At 42.1% G+C, this 27,091-nt stretch overlaps 1 protein-coding gene across 2 annotated transcripts in view; it reads left to right on the top strand.

Annotated features, from left to right (window-relative positions):
* The window catches only part of LOC134353414 (protein ATP1B4-like), a 53,311-nt gene that overhangs the window by 15,846 nt on the left and 10,374 nt on the right, over positions 1-27,091 (top strand). For both annotated transcript variants that reach the window (XM_063061444.1, XM_063061445.1), the window contains 4 exons: positions 6,744-6,918; positions 18,413-18,541; positions 20,719-20,823; positions 26,238-26,434. In XM_063061444.1, the coding sequence (XP_062917514.1) occupies positions 6,744-6,918; positions 18,413-18,541; positions 20,719-20,823; positions 26,238-26,434 (606 nt within the window). The remainder of the gene's footprint in view (positions 1-6,743; positions 6,919-18,412; positions 18,542-20,718; positions 20,824-26,237; positions 26,435-27,091) is intronic.

Genomic DNA, 27,091 nt, shown 5'->3' with positions numbered 1-27,091 from the left:
AAGATTGCCACCCATGCCACAAGGTGCAGAGATTAACAACAAGCACCAGGCTCCTGAACCAATGGCGATAACATCACTCCTCTCAGCTCTGAATTGCTTCCACAACCTACAGGGCTCCCTTTCAAGGACTCTTTACAACTCTTGTTCTCAGTATTATTCTTTTTTTTCATTTGCCGAGTATGTCTTTTGCATATTGGTTGTTTGTCAGTCTTTGTGTAAATCTTTTTGTGAAATTCTGTTGCATTTCCTTTTCAGTAAATGTCTGCAAGAAAATGAATCTCAGGGTAGTACATGGTAACGTAATCTTACTTTGGTAATACTTTTACTTCAAGCTTTCCCCTAAAGCCGTGCCCCCTAGTTTTCAACTCCCCTGCCATGGGAAAGAAATTGTGACTATTTACCCAATCTATGACCTTCACGTCTTTATAAACACTTGAAGTCAAAATACATTAGTGACCCACGTAGAGTGACACCATAATGGGGGAATACAACTGCTCAGTGGGGTAAATGAGAGGTGGGGATGGAAGAGGGAGGGAATTCCAGAGTTGAGGGGCTTGTGCTGGCTTTGCAGAGGCTCCAAAGTAGAAACATAGAAAACCTACACACAATACAGGCCCTTCGGCCCACAAAGCTGTGCTGAACATGTCCCTACCTTAGAAATTACTAGGGTTATCCGTAGCCCTCTATCTTTCTAAGCTCCATGTACCTATCCAAAAGTCTCTTAAAAGACCCTATTGTATCCGCCTCCACCACCATTGCTGGCAGCCCATTCCACGTTCTCACCACTCTCTGTGTTTTATAAAAAAAAACAAACAAACTTACCCCTGACATCTCCTCTGTACCTACTCCACAGCACCTTAAACCTGTGTCTTCTTGTGGCAACCATTTCAGCCCTGGGAAAAAGCCTCTGACTATCCACGCGATCAATGCCTCTCATCATCTTGTACACCTAACTCATTCGTGAGAATGATCCCAGGAATGAAAGGGCCAATACTTTCTGGAGTTTAGAAGAATGGCGGCGGGGGGGGGGGGTGTGGAATTGCATTGAAACCAATTGAATATTGAAAGGCCTGGATCGAATGGATGTGGAGAAGATGTTTCCAATTGTCTAGGACCAGGGGGCACAGCCTCAGAAAAGAAGGATGCCCATTTACAACAGAGATGAGGGGGAATTTCTTTAGCCAAAGGTTGGTGAATTGATGGATTTATTGACATAGACGGCTGTGGAGGCCAGGTCATTGGATAACATAACACCAGCAGATGGAAGATAGGGGTTCAATTCCCGTTGCTGTCTGTAAGGAGTTTATACATTCTTCTTGTGACCACATGGGTTTCCTCCAGTGGCTCCAGTTTCCTCCCACAGTCCAAAAAGTCATATGGGTTAAGGGCTAGTAAGTGTGGGCATTTGCATTGATGCTGGAAGCATGGCAACGCTTGTAGGCTGCCCCCAGCACATCCTCGGACTACATGGGCTGTTGACATAAATGATACATTGCACCTCGTGTTCCAATGTTACGATGTATATGTGTCAAATAAAACTAATCTTTCAGTTTTAAAATTTGTTATAATAGATTATTGGGTGATGTTTTTTAGGTTGTAGTGATGTTGTAATAGATACAATTTTTGCCAATTTAATGTAGAACCGTGGGGTAATTCTGTTCAACCAAATCAAATTGTGTATTCCTTTAACTGGAAGAATTGTAAGTATTTCAGGGAGTCTTATTGGAGTGGAACCTATCAAAATTATTCCATGGAAGCAGATACAAATTTAAGTAGTGCCATGGTATTCCTTTGTATTGGGATTGGGAAAATCAATTTCCCTAAATCTGTTCGCTCATTTTTCATGCATGAAATGTAAATATCTATAGTAAAGTATGTTAATTTTCAATTGGCCTCATTGGACATCCCCACTGACCATCCAGTGTAGGTAGACCAGAGGAATAATTGATTTTTCCATTGTGTCAAGTACTAATTATTGATGTTAAGCATTAAAATCAATACATGTCTTAATTTTTGCAGAACAGTTCAGTAATTAAAGTTGCAGTTTGTGGAGTTTAACTTAATTTGCATGTTGGCATAATTGAGTTAATCAAGGCACATTTAATAACAAATACAGTTTTGTGTTCTGAAATCTGCATAACTCACAACGTTGAATCTGTGCAATATTACTAGTGTAAAGTGATCATCATTACTGTCCTTTGCAGTTCGTACAAAGATGTTAGATTGGGGTTGGTGAGTTGTGGGCATGCTGTGTTGGTGCCAGAGGAGGGGCAACAACTGAGGCTGCTCCCAACATGGTCCTCGCTGAAACAATGCATTTTGCTTTATGTTTCGATGTATATTTCAAAGATTCAAGATTCAAAGTGTATTTCTTATCGAAGTATGTATGCAGTGTACAACACTGAGATTTGTCTTCCCCACAGCCAGCCACGAAACAAGGAAAACAATGGAACCCAATTCAAAGAAAAAAACCTCAGCCCCCACCCCACGCACAAAAAAAAACAAATTGCGCAAACAGTAACAATAAAACGAGCGTGAAAACACAGAATATAAAATACAGAATCGAAAGAGTCTGGGTATATTCATTTCAGTTCAGAGTTTGTTATCTGCATGCCACCCTGATTCAAAGTCACCCAAAAGAGCAACAAAAGAAAAGGAGCAACCAGTAACAGATTGTAACGTGAACGACAGAGTCCAATCCACAAACCGCGTCAATTACACCTTACCCAAGACCCAGGGCTCCGACAGCATTGCGGGAGGTGGGGGGAGAGTGACAGACCATTCGAATGCAGGGACTTCCTCCAAGAGCGGTGATCGAGAGACTATCACACGCTGACACCTTCCTCCAACAGCAACGAGTGAGAGACAGGTCGATGGCACTCTTCTGCCCTCGCCTCAATGATTTCAGCATTCCTTGGTGCTTCAAGCAGCGAGAAATGGAGTCGATCTTGTGCTGGTGCCCCATCTCCAGGCTTCTTGGCCTCGAGACTGCACGCCTCACGGAACAAGTAAAGCTAATCTTTAATCTTTGAACAGAGCTGAAGAGGAATTTCTTTAGGCAGCGGAGGGTGAATCTGTGAAATTCATCACCACAGACAGCTTTGGAGGCCATCCAATATGTATATATTTAATATAGAGATTGATAGATTCTTTATAAGCAAGGGCATCAAAGGATTCGGGGAGAAGGCAGGAGAATGGAGTTAAGAGGGAAAATAAGTTAGCATCGTAGGATGGCAGAGCAAGTGGTTTTCTATTAAGAGCAGAATCGGGCCATACAACCCACCAATTTGCCTAATCTGTGGATGAAATAACAACTCCAGAGTTTTGTCATTTGCCAAAAAACACATGTTAGCTTATTTTTGCACATTTGTTCATAGGGAGTTTTGATTAATATAGATAACATCAGCATATTGCATTAACTTAGGCTGGCCTCTTGCTGCATCTCCTGGCTACTCTTCTCTGATTCAGTAGATTTCCAAAATGACAGAAATCATCTGTCATTCTAAGTGGTTTCTTTAACAGATTTGCAGTTCTGATACCTGATGGAAAATGTTCCATAAGCTACAAAATAATACAATATGACTTTACAAATTTTTTTTAGCTTTTATAATAAAATCCTTCTGAAATATAAAGCTATTAGTTTTGAGAGAATCAATTTGGAGAAAAATTAAAACATTCAACAGATAATCTTACTCAGTGCAACACTTCTAATCTCCATTATGTACTTTGCTGCCACAACAGAAGATTTGGCCATTCCTCATTCTTACCGCTGTTACAGACTGCTCGACTGTGGTTTTATTCAAGACTGAAGGTTACATGGAATGTTTTTGGGACATCTTAGTATGTCCAAAATGGTCTATATTTGGCACGTCCACTCAGTGGCCACTTTATTAGGTACAGGAGTGGAACCCTGTGTGGTGTTCTGCTTCAAAGTTTGGTGTGTTGTGCATTCAGAGATGCTCTTTTGCACACTACGGTTGTAACACATGGTTATTTGAGCTACTGTAGTCTCCTGTCAGCCTGAACCAGTCTGAGCATTCTCCTCTGACCTCTCTCATTAACAAATTGTTTTCACCCACAGAACTGCCACTCACTGGATTTTTTTTGTTTTTCAGATACTTTGTAATCACTAGAGACTATTGTGTGTAAGAATGCCAGGAGAACAGCAGTTTTTGAGATACTCAAACCACCCCATCTGGCACCAGCAAATATTCCTCTGTCAAAGTCAATGAGATCACACTTCTTCCCCATTCTGATGTTTGGTCTGAACAAGAACTGAACCTCTTAACAGTGTCTTCATGCTTTTATGCACTGAGTGGCTGCCACATGATTGGCTGATCAGATATTTGCATGACAAGCAGGTATACTAGTATACCTAATAAAGTGGCCACAGAGTGTATGTTAGTAAATTTGCCAATTTCACTGAATCCCTTTTGCGTACACATGGTCCATATCCCTCAATTCCCCGCTTTTTTATGGGTCTGTTCAAATGCTTCTTGAGCGTTGCAAATGAATTTGTTCCCAATACAACCACTCAATAGTGCGTTCCAGGTACCTACCAGTTTGTGTGTGTGTGTGTGTGTGTAAGTAAACAAATAAATAAAAATTTGCCTTTCAAATTTCCTTTAATGCTTCCCGCTCTCACCTGTGGTCTCTGGTACCTCATATTCCCACACCGGGAAGAAGACTCTGACTATCTACCCTATTCATGCCTCTCATAATTTTATACACTCTATTCCAGGTCACGCCCTCAGCCTCTGCTGCAGAGAAAGTAATCCACCTCTGCACAATCTCTCCTTTATAGGTAATACTCTCCAGTCCAGGCAACATCCTGGTGGCCCTTTTTCTGCACACTGCCCAAAGCCTCCACATCTGACCGCAACTGCACACACTGCTCCGACTGTGGTCTAGCTGAAGTTTATACAGCTGCCAAATGACTTCAAGATTAAAGATTAGCTTTATCTATCACATGCACATCAAGGCATACAGTGAAATGCATCATTTGTGTCAACGACCAACACAGATTGAGGATCTGCCCGCAAGAGTCACCATGCTTCAGGTGCCAACATACATGCCCACAGCTTACTAACCCCAACCTGTACATCTGGAATATGGGGAGAAACTGGAGCATCTGCGAGAAACCTGTACGGTCATTGGGAGAATGCACAAACTGCTTACAGACAGTAGTAGAATTGAACTGGGGTTGCTGGAGTTATGCTAACTGCAACACTACAATGCTACCCTCAGTATATACTTCATGAGGGACGGATCCTAAAACTATGTGCACGATGAAAGATGTGGTCAGTCAATTTTTTGTTTGCAGCAAGACTTTGTATTGTATTTTTCTTTCACCAGATGTGGGGGTTGCTGTCAAGAGTATCACATATTACTTGTTCTTAATTGTCCTTGAGAAAATGGTGGTAAGCTTTCTTCTTGAAGAGATACACTCAGGTCATAGTGCCATGAATTCCAAGACCTAAAAAATTCATCTTTTGTTTATTGGCATTAAAAGTGCATTGTGTATCATTTTTTTAAAAACTTTATAGGTCCCCAACTATTGCAACTTTCTAATGTAGTGCTTCTTATTAAAAGTGCCGGAATTGAACTCCGATCATTGATGCTAGTCTGTGTTACTCTAATTGCTACATTTTCGTGCTGCCCTACTTTTTAGACTTATCTACTTTTAAAGTGAATGCCCTGCCTGATGAAGGCAAGCACGACATGTGCCTTCTTTATCACCCCGTCCTCTCAGGGTGCCATGGATTTTCACCCTGAACATCTGTATTCTGTAAGTCAGCACTCCTAAGGACCTTATCATTTACTGTATACTCTTCCATTTGACCTTCCAAAATACACTGCCTCACATTTCTCTGGACTAAACTTCATCTGCCATTTCTCTGCCCAATTTCCATCTGATCCACACCCTGCCTTCCTCACTATCCATAATTCCACCAATTGCTGGGACCTCTGTTGTTTGTAATAAACTCTACATCTATCATTCAGTTGAAAATATGGGTGGTTCTGATTAGCAAGGTAACAGAAGACTGGAAAATTGCTGGCGTCGAGGAAGGCAGGGCACGAACCAGTTGGAAACTTGGGCGGAGAAATGGCACACCATCCAGATAATTGATGTATATTCCAAACAACAGAGCTTCCAGCAATCTTCCCAAGAGATGTGAATTGAGATCAATGGAAAGAGTTGTTAGTAATTTCAAGGCAAAGTACATTTGCCTGCCCATCTGCTGTGTGCCTGCTAATATGATGGACTGATAAGCAAGGCTTTGGGCCTAATCTGGGCTTCGAATCTAAGGACTCAATTTTGGTTCAGAATGCTGTTGTTCACTTCAATTGTTTGTTTAATTTGTTTTTTCTCCCCCTTTCTCTTGTGCATCAAGTTGGTCTTTTAATTTTTATTCTTTTTTTAAAATTGGGTTCATTCATGTTTCTTGCTTTATGGCTGTTTGTGAGCAAATAAATCTCAAGGTTGTGTAATGTATACATTCTTTGATAATAAATGTACCTGAATCTTGAATTTTTAAGTTTTTGGGGAGTTGAAGATCATGGGGATAATATAGGGAAGTTGGGTTGAAGCCAAAGACAAGATCAGTCAGGGCTATGTCTCCTATTTGATAAGATCTTATGTTTGAGCACACCTTTAGTCTTCCTGCATTAATGTAACAATTTTCTACCATTGTAAACTCAAACTAAACTTCCCACTGGTGTTGCGTCTCTCACTGATTCAGATAAACACACCTGGAGATAAGGGGGAAAGCAATGAAGAGAAGGCAGGAACCAACCTGGTGGCTAGCAAACAGGTCACGCTGGGCAAACACTGGAACGAAAGAATGCTCGAGTTCAAAGAATTTCTATGGAACCCTGCCAGGAAAGAATTCTTGGGAAGAACATTCAAGAGTTGGAGTGAGTAATGCATGTTTGGTGCTGGTTTTCATTTGGAGAGTTTCACAGAAGGTGAAGCCAATATAATCTTGGACTGAATCATAACTTGTGCTCTGTGTCATGTGTTCTTAGCACTTTAAGATCACTCTTCACGACACATGAATTTTGATTCAGAAGGTGACAACACTGATTTGGTTAAGGAAAGGTAAAATGAGGGTCAGATAACAAAGGATATTATTAGTTACGAGAAAAGTGCTGGCATTAAATGACTTGCCACTCTCTTCAGATTCAGATTAATTTTATTTATCCTTCCTTCGGCTGTCCATCGATTTCGATGTTGACTGAGGCCTGGGCAAGGTTGTATGGAAGACCGGCAGTTGCCCATGCTGCAAGTCTCCCTTCTCCACGCCACCGATGTTGTCCAAGGGAAGGGCATTAGGACCCATACAGCTTGGCACCGGTGTTGTCACAGAGCAGTGTGTGGTTAAGTGCCTTGCTCAAGGACACAACATGCTGCCTCAGCTGAGGCTCGAACTAGCAACCTTCAGATCACTAGACCGACGCCTTAACCACTTGGCCACGCGCCAACACATTCATTTATCATGCGTACGTCGGAACATGTAGTGAAACGCAACGTTTACGTCAACAACCGACACAACCTACAGATGCACAGGGGTGGCCTGGAGGCGTCACCAATTGAGCATGCCCACAATGCTTGGCAGAACAACACAGAACACAACAAAACAGGACAATCAAAAACAGTCAGAACCAGAGTCACTTTACTGTGAAATGTACCAGAATTGATAGTGGTTTGGTGACAAGCATAAAACACAGGGCAGTACTGTAACAGACATGCAATAGCACCCAACAATTTATAAAGCAATGACAATCAATAATTAGTGGAATGGTCACATGTACAAATATCAATAATCAAACTTAAATAAATATGAACAGTCTCAATAGTTTTAACAGAACAAGGAGAGCAGGAAAGACCATTTGAGGAATCACTGCTTAAAATAACATTTTGTTAACAAGACTGCACATAATACAGGTCAGATCACCAAAATATGAAGACTATGCAGTCAAGGGTCTTCATATGCATGCATTAATATAAAGAATTGTTTTCCTAATTCTACATAATTATCACAAAGCAAGAATATTAATTCTAAACTCCAACATCAGGTGGAAGCTTGTTTAGGAAATGATTATAACTATAATGAAAACCATAAGATATAGAGGCAGAATTAGGCCATTTGGCCCATTGAGTCTGCTCTGTCATTCCATCCTAGCTGACTTATTACCCTCCTCAACCCTATTCATCTGCCTTCTCTGCGTAACCTTTGACACCTCACTAACCAAGAATCCAGTAACCTCTGCTTTGAATATACCCAATGACATGGCCACCATTGCTGTCAGTGGCAATAAATGCCACAAATTCATCACCCTTTGGCTAGAGGAATTCCTCCTAATCTTTGTTCTAAATGCACATACCTCTATTCTGAGGCACTGCCTTCTGGTCCTAGACTTGCCCACTACAGGAAACATTCTCTCCACATCCACTCTATCTCAGCTTTTCAATATTCGATGGGTTTCAATGAAATCCCCACTCATTCTTCTAATCTCCAGTATAGGCTCAGAACCATCAAACACTCCTGATACGTTAACCTTTTCATTCCTGGGATCATTCTCGTGAACTTCCTCTACACCGTCTCCAATCCCTTTCTTGGATGAGGCCCAGAATTGCCCACAATACTCCAAGTATTGTCTGACCAATGCCTTATCAAGCTTTAGCATTTGTTGAATTCATAACATTTGATAAACATTTCGGTCATTAGGCGCTTAGTAATCTGCATTTTCATTATATAAATGTCCTTTTAGTGTGTGGTTGTAGAATTAGTTTGAAAAATTTATATGCACTCCAACATGTGAATGCTCTTGGTAAAAAATGGGTTATTTGTTTCAAAATTCCAAAGCAGAACTTACATTTTAACATGTATCAAGCAGCTTTCATTGAAATGATAGAACAATTTCACTGATATTTGGACTAGCAGAAAGTTTAGGCAGAAGCAAAGATGACATTTATAGTTGTGAGGATTCAGATTGACCTGTCAATAGCACAGAATTGCAATAATTGTATTAAAAAAGCACTAGGAACTGTCAAAATGTTAAAGGAAACTTGTATTCACTGTCAGCATAATGTTTTATGTTATAAGATCACCAGGGTCTCCCTCCCTCCCTATTTGTGATATTTACCAGGAGCATTGTGTACAAAAGGGCCTGGGACATTGTTGAGAATCTCTGCCACCAATCCACAATCTCTCTAACCCACTGCAGTAAGGAAGGAGGTATGGGAGCCTCAGGACCAGGTCTAACAGACTGGGTAAAGTTTCTTCCCTCAGGCACCAGCACCAAGGTCTCGTCATGAGGACAATGAGCTGTTTACTGTTTCGTGCTACACACTAAATGCCCTTGTTGTTATTCCTCGCCGTGCCTTGTGGTGCATCGGGCAGAAACCTTGCTGTTTCTTTAGCGTTTCGTCTGTTTTTTTATGAGGCCGAGTCACCAGCTCAACGTTCAACTCGGTACGGATGAAAGCACGTGGGCAGCTGGCCGGATTCGAACCCGGACCACTCGCCTCTAAGTTGGTGCTGATGTCACTGCACCACCAGCACTTTGAACTGTTTTTTATTAACTTATTTGTGGTAATATTTTATTTCATGTGCTGTGTGTGATATATGTTTTGTGGTGCACTGCAGTTTAGAGGAGCACTGTTTCGTTTGTTTGTATATATGTACGGTCAGATAAATATAAATTTCAACTTGATTGGCAAAGTTTAAATTTATTTTACAAAGTCTAACAGAGGCTTTAATAATGTTATAGTCTGCCATCAATATTGTACATATTCTAGCTGTTGGTGGGAAATGAACCAATAAGCCAAACATGAGATGCCGTCATTTGTAAGAAGCAGTTCTATTTCCAGTCCACCAAACGATTTGAAAGAATGAGTGGTGAAGAATTTGTGTGTTGATTCTCAAAACCTGCGTGTTGATGTCCTTTGGTATTACCAACAATTTATGCAAAGTGAGCTAAACGTGTTTCTTCACGTTCCCCTGTGGGATGTGTGTTGCTGGCAACGCTAGTATATATTGCCCATCCATAGTTGTTCTTGAATTGGACCATATTCAGGGATTTATCTTCGGATCTGAATGATTATGCTATGGCCGTCACCAACTTCATCAAAACCTGCATGGCTGAGTGTGCATCTTTGAGAACATACTGAGTTTCCCAGAAACCAGGGGCCTTGGATGAACCAGGAGATTTGAAGTCTGCTGAGGACTAGATGTGTGCTGTTCGAGATTGGTGATCCAGAATCCTACAAGACGAACAGGTACAGTGTATGGAAAGCCATTGTAAGAACAAAGAGGCAATTCTGTGTGAAATTCAAGACACTATCAGATGCACAACATCTGTGGCAGAGTTTGCATGCCATTACTCCCTATAAGGCAAAACCTAACAGCATAAATGGCAGTGGAGCTTCACTCTCTCGTAAGTTCAATGCTTTTGATGCATGCTTTGAAAAGGGAGAATGACATTATGTCAATGTGAATGCCCACAGCATCCAGTGACCCTGTGACTTCTGTCTTGGAGGCTGATGTTAGGACATCCTTCAGGAGAATGAACTTTGATGGTGTACCTGGCATTGTACTGAAAACCTGTGCCAAGCAGTTGGCTGGAGTGTTCAAGGAAAACCTTCAATATCTTCAATTGCTGCTTCAACGGGTTTGCAATCATCTTGGTGCCCCAGAAGAGCAGGGTGAAATGCCTCAACAATTATCAACCAGTAGCATCCACATCTGCTATAATGAAAACACCAATGCCCTTGAACGGAAAATCCTACAAAAATGTTCTTCAGGGACAAAGCTCTCTGCACCATGGAGCACATCTACATGAAGCGTTATCACAGGAAAGCAGCATCCATCATCCAGGTCATGGTCTCTTCTCAGGAAGAAGGTACAGGAGCCTCAGGACTCTCAGTACCAGCTGTTAGGTGCTCCAAAGTACAGTGGAGAGCCAGTGAGATTGCATCTACTGTAGACCTCTTGTGGGGTTAGGCAAATTGCAGTGGATCCAAGTTATTGTGCAGGCAAGAGTTATTTCTAGCCTTAACTGACTTCTTGAAGTGCTTCTTGCTTTCTTGAATTTAATGTGGTGCTGACATCTCCATTGAGACAATCAACCATCTGTTGCTTTAAAACCTTCGTGACCCACCTTCATAGAAAGCTCCTCTGACGTATCTTTTCTAACATTGCTCCACTGATAGGTACACCTGGTCTAGTTACAATGGAAAACCATTCACTGAGGACCTCTTCTGCATCTCATCTGGATCCATTCCTTCACACTTTCATTTTTGTGATGTTCCCTGTTGTGCCTCGCATAATGCCCATTCTTCTCACGGTTTGTCTTGTTGATGTGTCACGTGAGCAGTTGTAGATTTTGCCACTCCAGTTATCTGTCAGCTGACGATGAGGGGTGTCAGGTGATGGCTTTTAATTTGATCCAGTAAGGTAACTTTTTTGGCTAGTGTCAAATCATTTTATGGCCAGGGTCTCAAAGAAATTTAAAGTGAAAATTAAAAAAAAACAAAATTTTCAAAAATTTCTGCTTTTTGACTCTGCATTTATCAACCCAGATCTGTCGGCATAACACAAGCGCACACAACTGTTCACTCTAAGCATGATGTAGTCTAACGGCCACACAAGTGCACATGACTGACCATCTTCTGCCCTAATTAAACGGCATAGTGTCCCAAATAATCGAAGGGAATCCCGGCTATTTTCTCGATTAGTTTTTGTTCTTTAAGAGTTATCTCAAATAAGTGGCTGGCATGACTAGCTGAAGGCTCAGTTAACCGGAATCCACGGTATGCCCAATGACTTGGCCTCCACAGCTGTCCATAGCAATGAATTCCACAGAGTCACCACCCCTTAGCTAAAGATTTTGGGATGTAATTCATTCCATTCACAAAATCCCATGAAACTGTTCCTGTTGCACTAAAGTCTTTGCAGTATAGCAGGAATTCCATTTTGGATAGGACAATGGGATTTTCACTGCACTCCCAGTGATGAACCATCACTGAAAGGACAGCAGCTCCAAGGAGCCTCCATCTGAATTCCTTAAAGAAGGATATTAAAGTTTTAGCTCTATTTTAACAATGTTGACATACACTTAGTGGCTACTTTATTAGGTACACCTCGTTAATGCAATTATCTAATCAGCCAATCATGACAGTACTTCGATGCATAAAAACAGGCCGACGTGGTCAAGAGGTTCAATTGTTGTTTAGACCAAACATTAGAATGGGAGAAAATGTGATCTTGGTGACTTTGATTGTGGAATGATTGTTGGTGTTAGAGGGGGTGGCTGGAGTGTCTCAGAAACTCCTCATCTCCTGGGATTTTCATGCGCAAAAGTCTCTAGGGTTTAGAGTGGTGCGAAAAACAAAAAAACGTTGTGAGAGGCAGTTCTGTTGGTGAAAAGGCCTTCTTAATGAGAGAGGTTAGAGGAGAATGGCCAGACTGATTTGAGCTGACAGGACGGTGACAGTAACAGAAATAACCATGTGGTGTGCAGAGGAGCATCTCATTAACTGGGTGGAAATTGAACCTCCCAAATCCATGGGCCAAATATCTGAGGTTAAGCTTCTTACTTTAACATCTCCAAGGGGCTTCAAGAACATTATTGAGAGACAGCATGTTGCCACGTCAGTCTTGGGGTTTGACCTTCTGCTATGAGAACATTAAATGAGGGTAATGTCACCATAAAAGTAACAGACCCAGATCTTTTCTATACTCATGTTAACTCTTAGCCATTAATCTTTGACCAGCATTGTTTCAAGATCTTAATATCCAGACAACACATTGTTTTCAGTTAATTTTTATTACAGAACTGTTTTTATCTTGTTAACTTTTAGGAATACCTTTTTCAAGATTTAAGACTCATTAATTTATCGGGTGTATATTGAAGCATACAGCAAAATGCATTGTTTGCATTAACACCCAACATACACAAGGATCTCTTGAGGTCAGCCCACATTCCAGTGTGAACATAACATACCCATGGGGTTCGGCAGAACAACATAGAGCATTCCTCCCTCACACCTTCCCGCCCACACACATACTGTCCCCCACCCTCATGACAGGTTGCCATCATTCTCCGGCCTACAGCCTCAAGAATGCATCAACGATTGTTACTTGATGGCTGCAACCCCTATCGCCCATTTATGGAACTGGGGCAAAGAATTTCCTTTCTCGGTTTTGTAACAGGAAATTTCCTCAGGCTTGTAGTCCAGGCATTTGGAAATGATGTTGAGTATCGTGGGCTGGTTTGTCCCTGCAATGTCACTGCTTTGCAAGGGATACCTTCTCAATATCCTGTCAGAGGAATAAGCTGCTCTTTCAAACTAAATTACCCCAGCAGCCTCAGTCAATGCAAGAAAGAAGCCAATCTGTTGCTCATCTGATTTTCCTCTCTCTCTATTGGTGATTCTTCCAGCTGATGAACTTTGAACTAGAGGGCATAATTCCAGACTTGGGTATCAATCCTGTAGCAGTGGAGAAAAGATGGTTACTCACAGGTTTATCAGTTGTAAGATTCTTTAGACAATTCAGTATTGAACATATTCAAGTGGTATGTTTTGTCATACAGCTATTTTTCATTGGGAAATTAAGGGGTTGGGGCTATATTGCATTGCAGGTACCACTGACTGTGGGGGGGGGGAAGTAGAATAAATCAGGAGGAAGGATTAAATTAAATAGTCAAAAACTACAGCGATATACCAGGAGGATCACATTTTGAAGACCCTGAGAGAGAATGAATTTGAAAGTGGACACTAAGTACTTAATTCAATAAAATGAAAATGAAGGTTGCGGAGAAATTAAGGTGTGTTTAGCTTCAGACAGTTTTCAAGATTCAAGATTGCTTAATATTATTTCCAGTACACAAGTGTAAGGGAGAATGAAATAATTGTTACTCCACAACTGATGCAGCACAAAAAAGGCGCAATAAGATAAAGAACATCATAATCAAAACACAATAAACATAAATACTTTAGATCGTGTGTGTGTATGTGTGTGTATATATATATATATATATATATAGTTAGATAGTTTGTCCATAAACTGACACAAGGCAGAGGAGTGTCTGTACATAAGGTGACTGACAGGAAAAGATAAAGTGGTGGTGGAGGTGTGGATGGGTTTGTTGATCAGTCTTACTGCTGGGGGAAAGTAACAGTTTTTGAGTCTGCTGCTCCTGGCATTGATGCTAAGTAGCCCTCTCCCTGATGGGAGTGGGACAAACAGAACAGAAAATATTGGAAATACGCAGAAGATCGGGCAGCATCTCTGCTAAGTGAAATAGGATTAATGTCTCCTTTCTAGCGCCTGCAGCTTTGATTTTTTTTAAAGTTTTGAAGAATGCTGGCTATAATTCTACATGAGAGGAAGCTATATAATGATTTGTATCTGTGTGAATACAGATATATGAGCTTTATGGAGAGTTAAGGAAGATTTGGGATTATAGGTCTCCTGAGATTTTCTTAGTGGAATTGAAAGAAATGTAGTTTATAATGATATCAATTAATGTAAAACTTAATGTTTCCCTTGACGAAGGTGATCCATGTTTATTTATTTACTTGGAGATACAACATAGAATAGGCTCTTCTGGCCCTTCAGGCTACCCCTGATTTAACATTAGCCTGATCACGGGACAATTTGCAATTAACTTACTAATGGTACGTCTTTGGACTGTGGGAGGAAACCGGAGCACCTGGAGGAAACCCACGCATTCTATGTATAGATTCCTTACAGATGTCGTCGGAATTCAACTCTGAACTCCGACACCCCGAGCTGCCATAGCGCCGGGCTAACTGCTATGTTACCGTGACTTCCATGTCCTTTAACCCAATCAAGTCGGATTATGGTAGCTGGCACACCCTGATGTCAATTAGAGAGAAAAGGTTTGTCTGTAGATTGCAGCTATTTTTAAAACATTGACTCTTCACCAAGATTATTTTAAACTTCACTGGAATAATGACAACAATTTTTTTATTTGCCCTTCCAAGAATTGTTTTAGATTTCTATCGCTGTGTCAAATTTTGAATTAAAAACTGAAGGGATGGATATTCTCAACTGGTCAGACCATTTATGAGAGAGATTTTGAGAGAGAATTTGGCTTAATGAGCAGAATCAATCCCGCACTCATAGAACTGGACCAAGGTGGGTACCAGACCAGATCTTGACCCGAAACGTCAGCTGTCTATTTCTCTTCACAGATGCCGCCTGACCCGCCGAGTTCCTCCAGCCGATAAAAGATTAGATTAGCTTTTGTTTTGTCACATATACATTGAAACATACAGTGAAGCACCTCATTTGTGTCAAATCAGATCAGCAAGGATTGTGCTGGGCAGGACAGTCTGAGGATGATCTGGGGGTAGCTTGCATGTGTCACCACATTTCCAACACTAACAGAGCATATCCACAACTCACTATGCATAACCGTACGTCTCTGGAATGTGGGAGGAAACAGGAGCCTCCAGAGGAAACCCATGTGGTCACGGGGAGAATTGATTCCCAATGGGTGATTCTTGGTACTGTAAGGCGATGCGTTAAACACTACGGTACCATGCTGCCCGCTGTTAAGTTGATCAAGATTCCAGCATCTCAAGTCTGTGGTGCCTCTGAAATGATGTACAAGTTTTAGATAATATAGAGTGTGGAAAAGGGTATAAGAAGGGCAGGAATGGGAGATTATTTCTGATTTTCAGCATTAGTAATATCTACCTTTGTTAATCTTTTACTGAAATGTGATCAAGGACCACTATAATTTAACTTTGCTTGTTTAGTGATCATCTGTTCCACCCTGTTGTCGATTTTTGATGGTTAAATAGGCATTTATCCCTTTGGGGGGTCTAATAAATTTAAGATTTCAATCAATCTCAAGGAGAAAAACAAAACTAAGGTACAGTTCTTGATGTAGGATCTCGGTCTGAAACATTGACTGTGTATTCCTCTCCGTGGATACCGCCTGACCTGCTGAGTTCCTCCTGTATTTTGTGTGTGTTACACAGTTCTTTCTAGTGCAGGGGTTCCCAACCTGGGGCCCACGATTAATGGCCCCTTGCTTAATGGTATTGGTCTGTGGCATTAAAAAAAAGGTTGGGAAACCCTGTTCTAGTGTGTAAGGTGGCATTGGATGAAGAAATGTTGGCAGGGCCACCTAAAGGAATGAATGGCCTCTGTGAAAGCCACCAGATTGCAAAACAGCAGTGAATTATTAATCACACTGAAGCCGGTCAGAGTGCATACGATTAAGTAGTTATGGTGTTAATTAAGCCTGATGACCACATTGCTGTGTGACTAGAAATTGATTTTGTGCAAAAGCAAAATGCTGCAGATGCTCGAAGTTAAGCAAAAATAGTAAGTGCTGTTGTGCATTGTTTATAGTTAACTATCCTCCACTAACTGCATTTATTGGAAGAAGTTGCTGTGAATTTTTATCTCTGCCCATTAAATAGATAGTCGAGAAAATAAACTATTTTTGTTGTTCATACACCACTAGGAGTCATACCATTTACACTGCTCCCAAATCCTTGCCTGGCACCATCTTGCCAATAAATACTCTTATGTAATAAATGCAAACATCGATACACTGATATACCTGAGCAAAGGGAACTTCCATCCTTGCCACCCTATATGAAGGCAGTAAGATTAATGTTAGTTGTCACATGTACATCAAAACATACAGTGGGATGTGTCATTAGCCTCAATGACCAACACAGTCATTGGGTTGCCTGCAAGTGCCGCTGGAGTTCTGGTGCCTACAGAGCATGCCCAAGACTCTCTAACCCTGACCCATTAGTCTTTGGAATGTGGGAGGAAATGCACGTGGTCACGAGGTGTACGTACAGACAACGGTGGGAATTGAACCCTGATCGCTGGCACTGTAAAGCATTGCTTCTCTTGGTTGACCCTTAGCAGCCCCTGCAAACCACTCTGTTTGCAAGGAGATGGGCAATGAATGGTCAACCTTAGTACGGATGCTCACACGCCGAGCTTTTATAAGATGCGATTCGTTGTTCCTTTCCTTGTTCCAAGGCGGCATTCCTCGCTGTTTCTTTAGCATTTTTGTCTTGTTTTTTTTTTTAACGAGGCTGAGTTGCTAGCTCGATGCTCAACCCAGCACAGATGGAAAGCGTGCGAGGAACCAGCTGGATTTGAACCCAGGACCACTGGCCTCGAAGTCCAGTGCTGATGCCACTACGCCACCAGCTGGCTATAAGATGTAACTTATCTTCATCAAAATGTTCTGGGAAAAAAATTAAAAATCCAGACTTTAAGAAAGCACTATTTACATTACCGGTGTTCTTCCCTAGACTGTGGATGCAGTTTTGATTCCTCATTGTGTTGATATTCCTGTAACAAAATGATATTCAAAGACTAAACTACAGGTATTTTCTCACTAGGGAAGTTAACGCTGCTCTGCTCTTGCCTGCTGACAGAATGAAATTGGCATATTATTTGATTTTCCCCTCTCAGTTGGTGATTCTTCCAGCTGGTGAATTTGGAGCTAGAGGGCATAATTCGAGGATAAAGGATCAGTTATGTAGGAGTGGAGAAAAGATGGTTACTCACAGGTTTATCAATCATAAGATTCTTTAGACAATTCAGTATTGAGCATATTCAAATGGTATGTTTTGTCATACGGCTACTTTTCTTTGAGAAATTAAGGGGCTGAGGCTATATTGCACTGTAGGTACCACTGACTGTGGGGGAAACGAGTAGTCAGAATAAATCAGGACTTTGCTGTCTGTTACGCCCCTGGTGTTTAGGGCAGCAGTGAAGGTCTTCCATCTCTGTCCGTCAAGGGGTCAGGGACATCGTTTCAGTAGCTTCCTCTCAGTTTTCACCACGGTCAGTCATGCAAGTCCTGGGTGGAGACTCGGGAATACCGTCACACTCTGACGTAGAAGGATCGCTATTGTGGTTCTGTAACAGTTTTGTGTTACCAGTCGGGATTGTTAGCCCTGAGCTGAACCCTCAAAATGGAGGATCGGTGAACTACACTTTGTCTGGCCTCTACCTGCTTGGCATGGGTGACCCGAGCAAGAGCCAAGGCGTAAAGCCCTGACTCCAGCCAGGGCCACTGAGGCACACAAACCTCCAAACCAGGACAAGATTGTGATCCACTTGGAGGAATCAGGAGGAAAGGATCACAGCTATATAGTAGACCCTGAGAGAGAATGAACACTAATTATTTAATTCAATAAAATGAAGGGCTTAGGAAAATGCAGGAGAAAGTAACGGGGGTGTTGGTCAAAGCAAGGGCATAAATCCTAGGAGGAAAGAGAGAACTATAGTGAGAAATATCAGGGAATGAGACATTGCATCTTCAAACGGTAGAGTTTTGTGGAACTGCGTATATGTTTCTAACAAAGTTATCAATGTTTATTTTGCAGCTCTTATTCTAGTGTTTTATGTCTGTTTATATTCCTTCCTGGCTGGGATGTTTGCTCTCTGCTTGTATGGGATGCTATCAACATTGAGTCCATATACGCCAAGATATCGTGACCGTATCAACAATCCAGGTATTTAGACACGTTCTAAGTTCAATGTACACTTATTATCAAAGTATGTATACATTATACAACCTTGAGATTCGTCTCCTTACAGGCAGCCACAAAACAAAGAAATACAGGGGGGGAAAAAAACTGTCAAACACCCAGTGTGCAAAAACAAATGGTGTAAACAATAAACAGAAGCAAATCGTGTTCTGAATTGAAGTCCAGGGACAGAGAGAGAGACCATCTACAGACCCTTAGTTTAGTGCAGAGCGGAGCCGTGAGCTGAGCCAGCCTGACACCTTGACCTTCTCAATCTGGCCTGGCGCTTCGTTTGTTGTCCAAACATCAGATTCAGTTGCTTCAATACACTTTGGGGCCTGGACCCCGCTGCCTTGATTTGGCCTGTACCCAACCTTTACGATTCAGCCTGTCTCTTAAATCTCCGAGCCTAAGAGATTAAATTTAGAAAATGGAGATTACAAACAGCATTATCTTCATTATCCAATTATTGGCAGATCAAAACTATTCAAAAGCAATTATTTTCTTCTCTGTAATGAGACGACTTTAATTACATATACAGACTGAATCTTAAGTAATTGAATCCATAAGTAATTAAGAGCAACTTCTAACTTGTAGCTCGTTACGCCACTGGTGTAGGGCAGCAATGTAGGTCCTCCATTTCTGTCTGTCCTTGGCCATTTTCCCTATCGAGCCCCAGCTGTGGTTTAGGGTCCTTCTTTCTGCCTCTACAGTACGCAACAAGTTTTATGGTCTCCCGAGTTTGCTCCACCATTCGCTGGTCCAGTGAGGTGCTGTATTGATGATGCCATTGGCTTCCCTTCTCATCATGTGCCCAGTCCATCTCTAATGTTTTCCCCATGATGATTGTAGCCATGTTCTCTTGGTGATACTGAAGGAGTAGGGCGTGCAGCTGGTTTGCAATTCTGTGATGTCAGAAAAGGAGATAGGTGGGCTGTTGCTCTACAGCTACAGTGAGGCTACTCTCAGTTTGGAGGAGCAACACCTCATATTCTGTCTAGGTAGTGTCCAACATGATGGCATGAATATTGATTTCTCCAACCTCCGGTAGTTTCTCTCTTTCTCCATTCCCCATTCTGGCTCCTCTCTTCTGTCTGTCTGTATCTTGTTTTACGGCGGTTGGCATCCAGCTTAATGGTGCATTACCGCCACCCTCTGCTCCAGAATGTGCACTAGACATACATTCTAAATCCCTTCACCCAATCGCGCACGTGCACACACACACATATATACAAACCTACACTTCACCCTCCCATCTTTGACCATCCTAGTAACCTATTCCTGTTTATTCATCATATTCTATAAAAAACCCCTGTACCCCTTAAAAACGCTAAAAATACCCGGACTTGTGCTCTCTCACCCATGCCCAGCAACCCTTTTAATGTGAATTCCTGCATCCCCAACTCCCTTAATTTATTTCTCATCATCTCTCTCTGTATCCCATACTTCCTGCAACACAAAACTACATGTTCTACTGACTCCTCTTCCTGACATTCCTCACACAATCCTGTCTGGTGTTTCCCTATCATTTTCAATGTTTTGTTTAATGCACAATGCCCCAGCCTTAACCTAGTCCACACAATTTCCTCTCTTCTGTTTCCATTACCTACCCTAGTAACTGCAACACTCTTTTGTATTTGATATAAATGCCTCCCTTTCCCCTCCCTGTCCCATCTTTCTTGCCACATTCGGTTGACTTTTTCCCAGATTACACACTTAACCTCCTCTCTTATCCCCTCTCCTCTCCTCACCCACCCATCACCTCCCTCTGGTGCCCCTCCTGCTTCCCTCCTTTCTCCCATGGTCCACTCTCCTACCCTATCAGATTCCTTCTTCTTCAGCCCTTTACCTCTTCCACCAATCACCTCCCAGTTTCTCACTGCATCCCCCTCCCCCCTCACATGGTTTCACCTATCACCATCTAGCTTGTACTACTTCCCCCCCCCCACCCCCAGCTTCTTATTCTGGCTTCATCCCCATTCCTTTCCTGTCCTGATGAAGGGTCTTTGTCAGAAACATCGACTGTTGATTCCCCTCCATCGATACTGCCTGACCTACTGAGCTCCTCCAGCATCTCGTATGAGTCGCCCTAGGTTTACGATTAGCTGTTTGATTGTTGCTGTTGAAGGTTAGAACTGTCAATAAACTTTCCATTTTCACAGGGGTGATGATACGACCGGATGTTGGTGCATTTTCAATCGCGTTCAACCCAGCAGATGAGAGCACGTGGTCGCAGTACGTGCAAAACTTGCACCAGTTCCTTGCACGTAAGTTGTTCTGTTACTTCTCTGGGAGGGAATGCTGTAGGTTATCATTTGAAATTAAGAATGCCAATAATAATGGGGGCTGTGGTCAATGGATCATTTGAAAACAGGAAATAATGCTAAATTTGTAGAATTCCAATCCCAAACAGTAATCCTTTTGCTTACACTGTGTCATTATCTTAGTAAGTTCTCTGTAACTATCTAACCTATGTTTGAATTCTTTCCCCTTTGTCACCTAGTATTTTTCCTTCCCCAGAGCTTCCCCCTTTTCTCTCATCTACCAATAAAACATCACATTCCACACTTAAGTTCCAGTCCTGATGAGGGGTCTCAGCCCAAAACATCACCAGTTTATTCCTCTCCATAGATGCCGCCTGACCTGCTGAGTTCCTCCAATGTCTTGTGTGTGTTGCTTTGGATTTGCAGCATCTGCAGAATCTCTTGTGTCTATTACCTGTATTCTAAATGAACAGCACATTGCATCCAAAACTTTCTGCTCACCACACAGTTTTTCTGCCGAGCTAGTTTGCTGTCATCATCCTGGTGGTGATGTACGTTCCAATGTCAGGCAGGCACTGGAGGAGCTGAGCACCGTCATCAGCAGGCACGAAACCTTGCACCCTACCACCTTCCCTATCATTGCGGGAGATTTCAACCAGGCCAGCTTGAAGAAGTCTCTGAACAACTACAACCAACATGTCACCTGTGGAACCAGAGAAGCCAACACACTTGACCACTGTTCTACCACCATCAAGGGCGCTCACCATGCCATCCCACGCCCACACTTAGGAGAGTCCGATCATCTGGCTGTACTTCTATGTGTAGGCAGAGCCTGCAGCAATAAGAAGGTGAGGACTAAGAAGGTATGGTCAAGGGATGTGAAGGAGTGCTTACGGGACCGTTCTGAGTCAGCGGACTGGACAATATTCAGGGATTCATCTTCGAGTCTGAATGAATATGTCACCAACTTCATTAAGGCCTGGGTAGATGAGTGTGTGCCTTTGAAAACATTCCAGACGTACCTAAACCGAAAGTCATGGATGAACCAGGAGATTTGTAGTCTGCTGAGAGCTAGATCTGTGGCATTCAAGACTGTAACCCAGAAATATACAAAAAGTTCATGTACAACCTACAGAAGGCTATCTTAAGGGTGAAGAATCAATTTTGATTGAGGTTAGAGATGGAATTGGGTGCACAGCAGATCTGGCAGGATTTCCAGGTCATTATTTCCCGCAAAGCAAAACCTAACATCATGAATGGCAGTGATGCTTCCCTCCCAGGTGAGCTGGGCGTCATTTATGCACGCTCTGAAAGGGAAAATAAAACTACACCTGTGCGAAACCCCTGCAGTATCTGGTGACCCTGTGATCTCTGTCTCGGAGGCCAACGTCAAAACCCTCGCAAGGCATCAGGCCCTGCTGGTGCACCTGGTGGGACTTTGAAAACCTGTGCCTGCCAGCTGGCAGGAGTGTTCACTGACATCTTCAATCTCTCACTACTACAGTCCTACATTCCCACACGCTTCAAAGGGCAACAGTCATATCAGGGCCCAAGAAGAGCAGGGTGAGCTGCCTCAGTGTCTGTCACCCAATGGCATTCACGTCTACTGTGATGAAGTGCTTTGAGAGGTTGATCATGGGAAGTATCAATTCTTGCTTAAGCAAGGAGCAGGACCCGCTGCAATTTGCCTATTACCACAATAGGTCTACAGCAGATGCAGTCTCATTGGATCTTCACTCAGCCGTGCCTCTCCTGGACAACAGCAATACCTGTTTATTTGCCACAGCTCAGTGTTCAAAGACAATCGTACCCTCAGTTCTAATCAAAAAAGCTCCAAAAGCTGGGCCTCTGTACCTTGAGAAGATTGATACGTCACCAAAGACACTTGCAGATGTCTACAGGTGTACCGTGGGGAGCATTTTAGCTGTCACATCCCCATCTGGTACAGAGGGGCCACTGCACGGGATCGGAAAGAGCTGCAGAAAGTTGTAAACTGGCCCAGCTCCATCATGGGCACTAGTGTCCCAGCATCAAGGACACCTTCAAAAGGCAATGCCTCGAAAAGCAGCATCCATCACTAAGGATCTCCATCACCCAGGACATGCCCTCTTCTTATTGCTACCATCAGGGAGGAGGTACAGGAGCCTGAAGACACACACTCAATGATTCAGGAACAGCTTCTTCTCCTCTGCTATCAGATTTCTGAATGGACAATGAACTCACAAAAACTACCTCAGTATTTTTTCCTCTCTCTGTGCACTATTAATTTAATTTTGTATGTACTTATTATAATTGATAGTTTTTATTATTATGTATTGCAGTGTACTGCCACTGCAAAACAACAAATTTCATGCCAAATGCCTGAGAAATTAAACCGGATTATGGTTCTGTCTAAACTCGGTCAGGTTTATTGTCACATGCACAGGTGTAAATGCAAAACTTGCTTGCAGAAGCATCACAGGCACATCAAATACACAATTGGTCACAAGAAAATCATAAATTATACAAAAGAAATCATATTAGAACAACAAAAAAGAGAATAGCAGTTCAGAATGGTCATAGCTTTGCTACACTGTGATAGTGATTAGGGTTGTGCTGGTTGTTTCAAGCACCGAAAGGTTGAAGGGAAATAGCTGTTCTGAAATCAATGGTGTTGGATTCCAGACTTGTACACCTCTTACCCAATGGTAGCTGCAAGAAGATAATGGCCCAGATGGTGGGGTGTCTTTCATGATAGATGTTGTCTTGTGACAGCACTTCATATGGATCGGGGGGTCCACTGACCCCTTGCTCAAAAGCATCAGTCCATGTCATAGAAGAAGCACTGGGAGCTCCTGATGGATGCACCAGTGATGTATTGGGCTGAGTTCACTACTCTCTGCAGCTTTTTATGTTCCTACACATTTGTATTACTGTGCCAAACCATTATGTGGCCCATCAGGATACTTTCAGCAGTACCTCTGTAGGCAATTGTTAGAATGTTTGCTAACATGCTAAATTTCCTTAGCCGTCTAAGGTAGGTGTACTTTTCTTGTAACTACATCTCCGTGCTGGTGGCAGGACAGGTCATCTGAATCGTTAGTGCCCATGAATTTAAAGCCGTTGACCCTCAATCCTACAATGTAGACTGGTGCACGTTGGCCTTCCTTCCTCTTTCAGCTCTTCAGTTTTTCTGACTTTGACATGATGTTGTAGCAATACTTGGCACCAATTTAACTTACATTGGTGTGCACTATTCCAGTGACTCAGGATGCCAGCACAATCAGTAATCAGTGAGGCTGTCAAAAGACTTCTCAATCTATTTGCAAATATGACTTGCATTCCTCATGGGAACTAGAAAACAATTATTAAAATAATACCTTATAGAATATCAGAGCATAGAAATGGGTTATTGGGTTAATACGCTTTGAGTAAGCTGTCTCATCCATTCAAAATTTCCTATTTTTACATAATTTCTTTCACCATTCCTTTATCTTTCCGAAACATTTTATCATTTACATTCAGTGGCCACTTTGTTGGGCACTTTTGCTTATTAATGCAAATATCTACTCAGCCAATCATGTGGCAGCAACTCAATGCATAAAAGCATGTAGACATGGTCAAGAGATTCAGTTGTTGTTCAGACCAAACATCAGAATGGGGAAGAAATGTGATCTAAATAACTTTGACCATGGAATGTAGTACAGCATGTAATATCTGTATTATTCTATTATGGATATATTGAGTATACCGACAAGAAAATGAATGAATGTCACAGTTGTATATGGTGACATATATGTACTTAGATAATAAATTTACTTTGAACTTTGAACCGTGAATGATTGTTGGTGCCAAACAGGGTGGTTTGATTATCTCAGAAACTATTGATCTGGGATTTTCACACACAACAGTCTCTAGAGTTTACAGAGACTGGTTTGAAAAACAAAAAAAAAAAGAAACATCCAGTGAGCAGCAGTTCTGTTGGCGAAAATGTCTTGTTAATGAGAGAGGTCAGAAGAGAATGGTCAGACTGATTCAAGCCAGCAGGAAGGTGACAGTAACTGAAATAAACATACATTACAACAGTGGTGTGCTGGACAGCATCTCTGAATGCACAACACGTCAAACCTTGGAGTGCATGGGCTACAAACGAGAGAAGAGCATGCTGGATTCCACTCCTGAGTCTAATATAGTGACCACCGGGTGTAATAAAAGCAGAAAATGCTGGAAATGTTCAGCAGGTCAGGCAGCATCTGTGGAAGGAGAACCAGAAATAATAGTTTACATTTAAAACTTCAATTTTCAGTTCCCCTCTGTATATCCTGTGAGGGGATCCAGGAGTGCCCCTATTAACTGTTTGAAGAGAGACAGAGAGACATTTATCATTGATGGTTTGTTTGGAAAGGAGAGAGAGAGAGAGAGAGACAAAGATTGACGGTTGGACTGATACGGGAGTTAACTTTGGAGTTTTACTTCGGAGATAAAAGCTGAGCAGCTCGAAGGTTGCTATGGTGGCCAACAGGACATTATTGATGTTACTTCCAAGGACTTGTTGCCTGCTCGCACTCCTTTACAGACAAAGGAAGGAGGGACTCTTTGAATGACAGGTGATGCTCAGCCTGGTGAGATAAATAGGAGGTCAGATGGTACAGACCTCAGACACATGATTTGGACACTGAGTGAGCATTGTTGTGCCCACAGAGAAAGTGGGTTTCGGAGGATCGGTCAGGCGGACCGGTCCAATTGCTCTGCCAGTGAAAAATCAAAGGCAAGACCGGTGGGGAGTTGTCCATGTGTCCGACCCTGGCCTGGGTAGACAGCTCAACCACACCGACGTATGGTCCCCTTTGTTGTTAAAGTCACAGTCGGTGACTTGTGAAGGATTTCAGAGGACGACGAGGAAATCGACAACAGCAGCTCACCTGAAGACTCGACTCTCTCTCTCTCTCTCTCTCTCTCTCTCTCTCTCTCTCTCTCTCTCTCTCCCCCCCCCCGCTATTCAACTACATACCACGAACTGAACTTCACTCAACATCGTAAGACTGTATCTTTTTACCCCTAGACTTAAAGAAGCTTGGTTTTCATACATATTTCTCCACATTTACTGATTTACTTACTGATATATATAATTCTTGCTAACCTGTTTGATTTATCTTCACTTAGTTTACTCTATTGCATAGTTATTAATAAATATTAGTTGTTAGCAATACTGGACTCCAAAGTGGTTTCTATTTCTGCTGGTTCTTTATCCCCGCCACGGGGTACGTGACAATCTACATTCATGGACTTCTGTGGCAGAGAATTCTAATCACCTTTGTATCTTTCATGTGCTCCCTAACTGATTTTTTTTTTTACAATTAAAGTGTGGATGTCAGGTGAAATTAATCTGTTGTATAGTGTGTTCACAGTTTCCATGACTTCACTTTCTTTCTTCACAGCTTATAATGATAGTATCCAGGCAATTAACAACATTCCATGTACCCCTGGGGGATACTTCATGCAAAACGGCAATGAAAGTGAAGTAAGACGGGCTTGTCAATTTAATCGAACTATGCTGGAAAACTGTTCTGGAATTGAAGATGCGACTTTTGGATACTCCAGTGGAAAGCCCTGCATTCTTCTAAAGATGAACAAGGTAATGTTGGTGCTGTTGAGGGATACAGGGAGCTACCGTTCTTGCTTATCAACTGGTAACAAATGATAACAGTAGCAATGCAAAATGGGATTCTCTGCAAACTGTTTGCCCATTTTGTGCCTGATGTTAAAATCGCCCCATTTAATCCAAACTTTATCTTACAGAAGAAAAATATCTGAGTCACTGTTTTGTATGACTGATTTTCACTGTAGCAGATATTACAAAGGAGAAGTTTGTCTCTACTCAGTGGAGTTCACTTCTTGGCCATATTCTTGTTTGTATTTCATGCTGGCAACCAAAGATGAGATTGTGAGATACACAATTCTGAAACCAATTTAACCTTGCTAGAGTAAGTTCCAGTTATGGAAGTAAGGACTTGATGTCAGGAATACAGATCATTAATTCCTTGAAAGGGGCATTGTACGTAGATAGGGTCATAAAGAGAGCTTTTGGCACATTGGCATTGGTAAATCAGAGTATTGAGTACAGATGTTGGGATGTTGAAGATGTAGTGAGGCCATGTTTGGAGTCTTGTGTGCAGTTCTAGTCACCCACCTACAGGAAAGATATCAATAAATTGAGAGAGTATACAGAAAATTTGTATTTCCGGACTGGAGTACTGTATTCAGTTCTGGTCACCTCACTGCAGGAAGGATG

This window comes from Mobula hypostoma, chromosome 10, assembly GCF_963921235.1.
Source record: "Mobula hypostoma chromosome 10, sMobHyp1.1, whole genome shotgun sequence".
Taxonomy (NCBI): Eukaryota; Metazoa; Chordata; class Chondrichthyes; order Myliobatiformes; family Myliobatidae; genus Mobula; species Mobula hypostoma.
This window is presented reverse-complemented; position numbering and strand designations above follow the sequence as displayed.